The 10,840-nt window shown below is 46.0% G+C and overlaps 1 protein-coding gene across 1 annotated transcript in view; it reads left to right on the top strand.

Annotated features, from left to right (window-relative positions):
- Window positions 1-10,840, top strand: part of KCND3 (potassium voltage-gated channel, Shal-related subfamily, member 3) — a 113,096-nt gene that overhangs the window by 75,554 nt on the left and 26,702 nt on the right. The window contains exon 2 of the mRNA XM_010019831.1: window positions 9,010-9,172. Coding sequence (XP_010018133.1) covers window positions 9,010-9,172 — 163 coding nt within the window. The remainder of the gene's footprint in view (window positions 1-9,009; window positions 9,173-10,840) is intronic.

The raw sequence follows: 10,840 nt of genomic DNA, 5'->3' as shown, positions 1-10,840 counted from the left end.
GGGAAGAGCTTCTGCCTCAGAGCTCGTCTCAGTCTCCCCTCTGGCAAGTTAAAGCCATTCCCCTTGTCCTGTCCCTACAGGCCCTTGTCCAAAGCCCCTCTCCAGGTTTCCTGTAGTCCTTTTAGGCACTGGAGCTGCTCTAAGGTGTCCCCTTAAGGAAGGATCCCTCTCTCCTCTAGGCTGAACAAGCTCAACTCACCTATTTTTAAAGAAACCCAGAGATGTGTATGACACAGTAAACTGCTATTTCTGTGAAGCACTAGGAAAATGACCCTGAACATCATTTCTGAGTCATACAAACCAACAGGATGTTTCAGATTTAAGCCCTTATTTTTGTTACCTGCTACTGTGACAGTGACATCCACAGATCAAGGCAGATGGTCCCCATCAGCCATCAAGGGAGGACAAACAGGAGGTCTCTGACACCATCTCTAAAGATGCATTTGCTGGCAGAGCTAAAGCACAAGCAATTCTCCACTCAGAGAAAGGTCATTTCTAGCAGTGGTTTGAGGGGACAGGGAGAGGAGTAACAACAGTGTATTAGCTCGGCTTTGCCAAATGCAAAGAACAAACATTCATCTTAATACCATTGGAGAAAAAAACCATCTAAACAAGCACATTATGCTTTCAGTGACCAGGAATTAAGTATGTGCTTAATGTGAAGTGAGGGCTGAAACAATGCGCTGAATTGGGACCACGGTGTTAACTGGTGCAGGTTCCCCGTTTGCTTTGTGTAATTCCTGTCACCTACAACAAAGGAAGATTTCTAGCAGCTACCACACATTTGAAAGTGATAAAGAGCAAAGAAGCCTCTGGCTGAAGCCTCAGCTCTGGTTTAAGGTTCGCAATGTGCAGAGGCAATGAAATTCCAGAACCTGACTCAGGTGGTGACAGCGTTAGCGTGGAAAGGACTATTAGTGTGAGGTATTAATAGAGGATATGCAACGAGGCTCCTCTCAGCACTCCTGTGTCTGAAGGAGATAAAGTTGCTTCTGTTCCCATCCCACTGTGGCTCCCATCCAGCCTGCAGGACTTCAGGAAGCGACACTGACACCCATGTCTCACACCAAGCCAGCTTGCAGACACACAGGCTCCTTGCAGAAGGAAGGTGTTCCCGCTCCCTTTGGCATCCCTTTCTCAGAGGTCTCTGATACCATTTCCTCCCCGGCTCCTTTTAATGAATGGTAATAGAGAACCCTTGATTAGAAGCCTTTCATCATTTCAAAACTAGGGGCTTTAGCTTTCTGATCTACTTTCCTTGCCAATGAAATTCCATTTTTAGCATCAACTCAAGGTCTGAATGTTACCCAAATTCAGACCATCTGTTTTAACTGCCTACAGGCTGAGAAGCTGATCCAAGCCAGGAAGAATAAATGGAACCAGTGTGTGCATATATTAAGTATTCTCAACCCTCAGTGTATTAAATAACCTACTCAGTTTATTCCCGAGTCTACATAAACATTTCTGTTTCTTTGGGCAGTGCCTGCTGTTGTTGTAAGGAATATTTATGCCACCAGCTGCTATCAGAGACCTTCAGCTAGGTCACCTTTCTTGTACAAGTACAGGAACAAACTGGCTACAACCCACCCCGAGCCCATCTAATCCCTTCGGCAAGGGTTTGTACAGGCTGTCCCCGAGCAAGTCATTCGGGAATAACCTGCCTCTAATTCTCACTGTTAGAGAAGCAGCAGAATTAGCATCTCCTCAGTGACCCTTCGTCATCCCAGGTGAAGTGGGTGTTAATAAAGAGACATCTGGCCAGTCCTTTAATGAATCTCCAGCAAATTCCCCACAGTACCTCGAATCAGTGAGTTCCAATGAGATAACACCTCGCACTGCACAGAAATCCCTCTGAGTTTTAGGTGTCCCAGCTTCCCATGTCACTGCACTTTCAGGTCTCTTAGAACAAGAAAAAGCCCTAACAGCATCAGACCTTTCTTCAGGATTTAGATTAGACCTTAGGCAGAAGCTCTTCCCTGTGAGGGTGCTGAGGCGCTGGCACAGGGTGCCCAGAGAAGCTGTGGCTGCCCCATCCCTGGCAGTGTTCAAGGCCAGGTTGGACACAGGGGCTTAGAGCAACCTGCTCTAGTGGAAGGTGTCCCTGCCCATGGAACTGGATGAGCTTTAAGGTCCCTTCAACACAAACCAGTCCGTGAATATGTGATTTCAGACACAATTCTTAGCCCTTGTATTACACAAAATTCAGTATGAAATATGAGTTGATAAACCAAAACGAACTCAAAAAGGCAACATCACCTGCAAAATCCCTACTAAGCAACTGCTGACCGCATCTTTACAAAACATCAAATGAATCTGTGTGCTGAAGATAAGCCTCTGCTGCTAGCACAGATACGCATCTACCACGACAAGCACTCATCCCTCACAGTGCGGCTGAGGGATGTAATTGCAGCAGAATATCTAGGGAGGATAAAAGCATCCACGGAAGCATTATCAAATAAAATATGCCAGGGAAAAAGAAAACAGCAGTGTAAATCCAAGCCAGATAGTGCAGAAGTTGAATACCCAGCTGGGGAGCAGCCCAGCTCAAAACAAGGCAGAAAATAAGTATATTTAATGTAAAAGAATCCTAGCATGAAATTGGCTCTGTACTTCCCCGGACACAGCTGATTTGCTGTTCAAGTCTGCTGTTTGACAGCCTGTTTATAGATGCTCTTGCTTCCAAGCTGCTGCGACTCTGTTTGCAGCAGGCTTTTTGAAGAGGCACCACAAGCCTCCTCACGTGGCAGGTTTCATCAGTGCCTCCCGTTCCTTCCAGGAATAGTATATTTAACAAACATTAACATATCAGACTGGCTTTATGGACATGGAGTACTGAGGCTAGGTCTGCAAACCACTTGCAAAACCCCTCTGTATTTGCATGGTATCGTGCCAGCATTAACCAATTCATCCTCACAACACTTGTCCAGGACAGCTCTGAAAACACCTTGATATCCCTCAGAAAAGCAGATAGAAAGTGGACCTGTTTATCCTGAGGCCACAGAACAAAGTCATCTTTCAGACTCCGGGAATGCTCCATCACTGGTTCTGTGTCACATCTGCATTCAATCCATCAGACAGTACCACTGACCCAGCAGCCCCAGAGCCCTCTTCCCATCTTCCCGGGACACATGAAGCACATATGCCTCTGCTGAAAAAGGCAATAGCAGCTTTCCATACCCAGAGGTATGAATATATGACAGGATAAAACTCAACAGGGCAGGAAACTGGCACATGGGAGCAGCAGCTCGCTCTGCTCTGGAGAGCTGTGGGGTTTGATGGGGTAACTTCAGCAAGGCAGATAAAGCAGCTGAAGTAGCAGAGAAACCATTAATTAAACCCTAAACAAAAGATCTCACTATCCCCAGCCCATGTACCAGAAGCATTAATTCCCTGTTCATTTGTCATGTGCAAACCCAAGAAAGGAGTGAGTAATATTTGCTTTTGTTTTTATGGCATCATTGGAAGTGACAAGATCATTATTTCACTGAAGGTTCAAAGCAGCATTAGCATGATTACATTGGACTTGCACCTATTAGATGGAGGGACATGAGCTCCTCTGAGCTATCAAATGCAACACACACAGTCTTGCAATGCAACTGAAGCATCCTAGCTCAATTTTAGACTCTTCTTTTCCTCCTTTGTGCAAATGAAAACATTGCACAGCAATTTACTTCCAGTATAAAGAAGGATCTCTTGCACCTGGAAAGCTACATGCTAATTCCATGCTCTATTTTATCTCTTTCATGCAAAAGGCTTTCAAAATCATATTCTATTGTATGGTACATAATGTTATTATTCTGTCCTTATTGTCCTAAAAGCAGAAGCTTACAGGCTGGAGTGAAATCTTCTTTTGACTCTACTGTGCCGGGCAAAAGGTTAGAGAGATAAAGCAGCTCTCAAAGAGCTTTTAATGCCCATATGAGGCAGAAATAGTATATCATTCAAAGCAGCATTGTTTCTGCTCCCATCCTCCACGAGATATTTCAGCTTTCACAGGCTGCAGAATCACATGGGTTTGCACCACTAGGCAAGAAATGTCCCTTGACTGCTTAACCACAGCAACTAGTGAAAGCACAGTCCCCTTCTGACTGTTTGATCCAGGAGCCAGCTGTCCCCATGTCCTCAGGCTCTGTGACCTGAACTAAGCCATCTGAGGGTCCAACCAACCGCTCTCGAGCCAGCTCCGGAGAGAGGAGGGTGCTGGACCTGATGCTCTGTCCAAAGCCAGGTCTTTTGCTGGTAAGGAAGGAGCTGGGACACAGGTTTATCGATTTTCAACTGCACTCTCAGCTCCTCTGCATCTGGAGGAACCAATGGAGACAAGAGCTGGACAATGATGATGATCTATGAACAGAAGCCCCTTCCCAGGTCCATACCTGCTGAGAAGTCAACGCTTAAAAAGGCTGCTGAAAAAGAGAAACCTCTGAAAAACCTATTTCACTGTCCCCACAGAGTTGTTCCTTCTGTAGCACCTTCCCATGTTCCTATTCCATAGGATCTACCAGCTTTTTTACTACAATTCCCTATTTCTAGGGCCGTGAACATTGCACAGAGAGATGGGATCATCAGAGATGCTGCTGAGAGGCTATTTTTAGAGCGAGTCATTTGATGAGCTCTTCAGCACCTTATTTATTGCTGTCTCCAGCTGGGGAGCTAAGCAGTATCCAGACACCTCTGCTGCTAAACCAGAACTCCGAACAGTGACCTCTGTTTGACAGCATTCTCTCTACTGACAGAGAGAAAAACACCAGCACATTATGCTGTCACAGCTAATAGCTGCTAATCAGGGTGAGTGACACACAACCCCTTCTGTGCCTAAAGACAACATGACAAAGAAAAAAAGTGATGAAATTCTGCATTCAGAGTCTTCTCCAGTCTAAAAAGTGGCCACTTAAAAGTCATTTCCTATTTGGGTTTTTTCCTGGTTTGTCTGTTTAAGGCTTTACTTGAGGTTTACGCTCTGCTTACAGCAAGTACGCGTCTCAGTGTTCTCAGTGTCTCCTTGTTAGGAAATGGGGCTATGAAAGGACATCAGGAGAAGAAAAGGGGATAAACTGAAGCTATGTCACTGGAAACTTGGGATACGTGTGTGAAGGCTCCAGAATCACTATCAGTGTGCAGAGAGAGCACTGCAGGGACTGTGGCAGCAAGGGCAGCCCCTCACAGAGGTGAATTCAGCAACCGAACATGGGCTCAATCTGTTGCCATCTAATTCCTGGCAAAATAAATAGCAAAGATGTTTCTCTCCAGGCATGTTCCACATCTCACCCAGCCCGTGCTGAGCACTGCTCTGTGCACAAGCCTGGAGCTACATACAGGCTGTGTTTACTCCAGGTTTCTGTACAACCACCTTGTAGTATCAACGTTATCAATGCAGTAGCAGTTAGGGGGCACTGCTGGGTGGTGGGTATGTTCAGAACATATGGGACAGCTCCTGCTCTGAAGCAGCTACCACCTACTTAACGAAGGGGGCAAAGAATAAAGAACTAATTGCATCCCATAATGGCGAACTGAGGTATAGAAAGCCACAGTGATTTACTGGAGGTCACATTAAAAGTCTACTGAATTCACAGCCTCCTGTTGTTTTATTACAGGCTCAAAACATCCCGTTAGACCCTCTGAATGCTAATCGTTACCCAACTCTTCTATCTTCTTGCTGCTCTAATGAGATTATTGATGAATTACTTAAAATGCACTATACAGAGAAGAAGTTTTTTAGGTGACAAGTTGGCTTTTACTAAATAAATCAATGGGAAAGTTGAGTTCTCTCATGCCAGTCTGGGAAAAAGAAGTTTGGGGTTTAACATGCCAATCAGTAGTAAATGAAATCCAATAGATGGGTTTATTTGGCACTGTGTCTGTTACAAATATGCCATAAGGCCATTAGTACCTTATGGTGCCATCGGGATAAAAATAGTCACTCCAGCAATTAATATTGCAGTAGCTGCAAATGTCAATATGGGAGTAGAACAATTGCAGCTTTATAGTTCATTCCAAACCCCATCATAGCCAAAGGGAGGCCTCTCATGAAGTGCAAGTGGATCTAGATCAAGCTCCACCTGGGTTTTACTCTGATCAAAAAGCTTGGACGTTTCCAAACATCAGCATCACTCACACTGCAGGTCAGCCCAGTAGAGCCAGAGACCGTGGCTGCAAGAGCACAACGTGAGGTGTAAACCCAGAGGGACAAACCCAACAGGTAACCCTGCAGCAGATCCAGAAGTCAGCGTTACAATTTCAGGTCTTGTTTGGGTGCAGCCTGCTCCAGCCAGTGCCGAAGTCCTCATTGCACTGTCTCTAATGGCTTTGCAAATGAAGTTCTACATCTCCCCAGCAAAATCCTCCAAGACAATTTGATCTTCCTGATGGTGTTTTAAAGCACCTTCTCTGAAGTCCCAAGTAATGAGGTAACTCTCAGTCTGTGTGTAAGAATAAAACTCTACAAGCCAGACTGTGAGCCAGACACTTCTTATTATCCTTTCCACACTGCACAGAAGGGCTTTCTCCTCGCGCTCCAGGTCACTGGGATCATGCTTGAAGCCATATGATTAATTTTCAGCCTTACTGTGCCAAGGGGCAGCAGGAGGAAAGTAAGAAAGATTTCTTTTTAGAGCACTGTGAAATGAGGCAGGAGAGCTTGTCACTTAGCAGAAGATCTGAAACCATCTCTGCATAAAGCAGCAGCTAAGAAGTTAATAGACATGAATAGCATTCTATTGATTTGAGGTATTCTGAGAAGTTTCAATGCAGGTAAAGGCAGGAGAAGGATTCTGCTTGGGATGATTAAGCCTTAGATAGGGAAGCCTGAAACATTTGTACCAAAACCAAACCAAACACACACAAAACAAAAACTGAAAATGCCAAAGAAAACCTGTCACTTGGCCTGAAACTAGGCCTTTCCTGGGACACAAAGAGTGTTTATAGCCAGGGGATGATCATCCTTCCCCCACATGTTGGGCCATACTGCCCCACCACTGAGCTTAGGAGAGCACATGAGATTTCCAGGAGCAAGCAGTTGATGTGCCATGAGTCCTGACCATGGCACCAGTGAGTTCTTGGATTGGGGAAGGAAGTTCAGCTGATAAAAAAGGTGGTTTGAAATGTTTGGTTTTCTCCTTGGATGTGAATTATTCATAGGCTCAACTCAATTCCCTTAGAAGTTTCTTGTTAGTCATGCGCCAGCATCAAAGGTAGAAACAAAGCTTCAACTATAAATCATTTTGCTTTCCAATATTTGCTGCACCAACACTACAACACCTCCACGCACACAAATCCCAAACACCATTTGATAGCAACTAGGAGCCTCCCCAGATTCCTCCCAAACAAGGAATGTCTTCCTTAAAACAGAGTTTGGTTTAACATCCTCTCCCTGTGTGCTGCAGGACTCAGCAGGTTGCAGTGCCCGAGTCCTCTCCTCTGCCCCAGGGTACAGGCAGGTCACATAAACCTGCTTGCAGGGGGATTTCAGAGAGTACCTCGTGTTCTCCAGTCACAGAGGTACCTCGGGAATTCCTGGCCCCTGGTGGTTTCTATACAGTCATTCCAGTACCAGGGGTTTGTATATAAATCTGCTGTTATTCGGCTGCTTGCTTTTCCCTCTCCTCCTGATGAAAATTACTTCAATGAATATTGATATTAATATACACTTGCACACAAGCATGTAATAAATGGCTCACACAACAAGGCCTGTAAATTCAGTCAGTGGCTGTGCTAATCATGTTCCTATCATACTTCAGGGGCATTAGCTACAAACAAGCTTTTTGCTGCACGATCAGAACACGCTGCAGTCCACATCCAGCTTTCTGCACGGGTTTTTGCTTGCTTATCAACCAGTCGCAGGAGAAAGCACTGAAGGCACTTCTAGAGGGCAAACTGCAGGGGAGAAGAGCCTCCCATGGAGGGTACCACCGCATCTGCTGAATGCAGGGCACGACATCTGCATTGCCAACATCTGGTGCCCTCCGCACATCAAAAGTTGTGCTGGGAAACAGGGGAATCGTGAGTGATGGCACAGTTGGGTTAGAATTAAGAGGTCCAAGTACCTGGGATGCAACATGGGGATTGTGTCAGGCCAAACAGTAAACCAGAATTCAAAATCCTTGTTTTCTTGGCTGTAACACAGCGTTCAGTGAGCCAGAGTAGTCAACCTGGTGCCTGAGTCCCAGAGCAGTTTCAGTACCGCGTGTTCCATGAGGGAATAACATCCATGCTCAGTTTCACAGCACAGGTGAGTAGCTATAATGCAAAGCACACAGGTTTCCTTTACATAAGGACAGCATTAAAGCTTTAACCTTAAAACTGCTGCAGAAAGCTTTTGCAATACACAAAGTAAACCCACAGACAGCAAATAAGCACTCACCGATTTCTGTGGTGTGGAATCCACAGAACCTAAACCAGCATCCTCTTTGTGCAAAACAGAATATTCCATCTTGGGTTCTGCTGGTGTGATTTAACCTACAAATTACAGTTGTTAATGGAGATTGCTGGGTCAAAGGCCTGAAGATCTTTCAGCTGGTCTCATATTTGTGAGAATTCACTCTTTAGTGAAGCCAGATTTTGAATGAACCCCAAATTTCTGAGTGTAGAGGGCCTTGCTGGGGTTTCAAAGTGTAAAGCAGTCCTCATTTGCACCTGGTACAAGGGGACGGACCTGTTCACAGCAGACATACAGTTTTCAGCTTGTTAAAGCTCATCTACATGGAGAGGTAGGTACTACATGAGCGAGGACGCGAGTTCAGCGTACCCAGCAGCTGCCTGAGCCGGCGGGGCTATTCTGCATCATAAGTGCCTTGCTTTGGTTCAGCTTAATTCATGGCCAAAGCAGAGCGCAAGTTGTCATCTCCAGGATGACAGCACCACGTGAACCGTTGCGTGCATGGTGGAGTTCTAACCTTTGGTGTCTAACGGGGACACTCCGTTGCTGCACACTCAGGGAACAAGAAAAGGCTTTTGGTGCCATTGCACTTGTCTGAAGGACGGGCTTCCCTTTTTTTCTTTTCCCCCCTCTAGTTATGGTGACATGGTGCCCAAGACAATTGCTGGGAAGATATTTGGCTCCATTTGCTCCCTGAGCGGGGTGCTGGTCATTGCTCTGCCGGTTCCAGTCATTGTTTCCAACTTCAGCCGAATTTACCACCAGAACCAGAGAGCCGACAAGCGGAGAGCACAGAAGGTAAGAGTCACACTCCCCCCGCTCAGCCCCTGCTGCCACCATGGGGCTTGTGAGACACCAGGGACAATGGAGAGCACTGCAGAGGGCAGCCTGCACTATCCACCCGCGCAACATCACGTTATAACTGCCTATAACTCATTGTGAGGGTGCTGAGGCGCTGGCACAGGGTGCCCAGAGGAGCTGTGGCTGCCCCATCCCTGGCAGTGTTCAAGGCCAGGTTGGACACAGGGGCTTGGAGCAACCTGCTCTAGTGGAAGGTGTCCCTGTCCGGGGCAGGGGTTGGAGCTGGATGAGGTTTGAGGTCCCTTCCAACCCAAACCCGGCTGGGATCCTATGCATGGTACCCACGCACATACAAGTTGGTTCAACTGCACACTCTGTGTACTGGTGTATTTTAAACGTGAGAAGCAATGGGGCATTTATTGTTCATATTTGCTACAAACCAGTCTGAGATAAATATACCCATATACCCTTCAATCATTAACAGGAGCTGTTTATCTTTCTGGCTGCTTGGTTCTTGTTGTCTCTCTGGAGTTTTGAAAATACCCATCCAGAAACATTTACTCATCAGCACACATCCCCCCTCAAAGCTGCAGGATGTAACACAGACAAAACATGGGGAACACACAAAGGCCCCTGGTAACGTGAGGGGAGTACTGAACAGCCAAAACTCGGAACAGTTTTTACCAGTTACTGATTCACTAAGTATAACAGATTTATTATATCTCTAAGTCAGCTGAATTATACCACAACCAGCATCAGGTTGTTACAACAACTGCAAACTAAAGGTCTGGGGTTTGTATTCTCCCTGTGGAACGCTGCCTGCCAGAAATTCCAGGCTCAGGGGAGCTGATGGAGGATAGTAGTAGAAAGATGTGCTATTTCTGCTTCAGGCAAGCATCTGGGCCGTGCCTACTCCCTGCGTCTCAGGGAGCCGACAGCAGAGAGCTGAGATACAAGACCTACAAAACCACAATATTTGGCAGTCAAAACACATAAGGAGAGTGGCAGAGAGACATAATCATACAGGAACAAGCTGAAGCCTCCTTAAGTCACTGCTGGGTTTTACACATACCTGCATTAGGTTTGGCTTCTTACATGCGAAACATCAAACTGCAGGAATGTGGGGAGGTGTTTCTGAGGGAGAGCTGTTTATCTGGTTAGTCAGACAACATAATATAGATGATAAAACCTAAAGATATCATAATGGAAATCCACTCTGTGCCACCCACTGTTCAGGCAGCAGCTGGACAGTGGGAAACCAGTATGGACCATTACATTCATTTAATGAATTTAAATGATGTGCAGAGCGAGTTGCCTAATGCAAGGCTGCACGCAGGCATAAGGTAGCTGGATTTAATTTGCAACAGGAGCACGCTGGCTGTCAATGCATGGGAAGGACTGGAGCATTCCCACAGACGTTTGTTAAGGGGATAGTGCACCAGCCCGTTTAAATGACTGAAGACTTTGAGAGAATTGGGCTGAAACAGCACATTGCCACAGAGACTGAATCTGCTTTACAGTGGGGCAGCAGATAAACAGGCAAGATTAACAAACAGGTTTGTGCATAACCATGGGTCACAATACAGAGAAGCTCCTTTCGGACGGGGCTGTCCTCCTCTCCAGGCAGCACAGCAAAGTTTCTTGTTCTGGTTCACCTTCTTCTTT

Source organism: Nestor notabilis, unplaced genomic scaffold, assembly GCF_000696875.1.
Source record: "Nestor notabilis isolate BGI_N333 unplaced genomic scaffold, ASM69687v1 scaffold1638, whole genome shotgun sequence".
NCBI classification, from domain to species: Eukaryota; Metazoa; Chordata; class Aves; order Psittaciformes; family Psittacidae; genus Nestor; species Nestor notabilis.
This window is presented reverse-complemented; position numbering and strand designations above follow the sequence as displayed.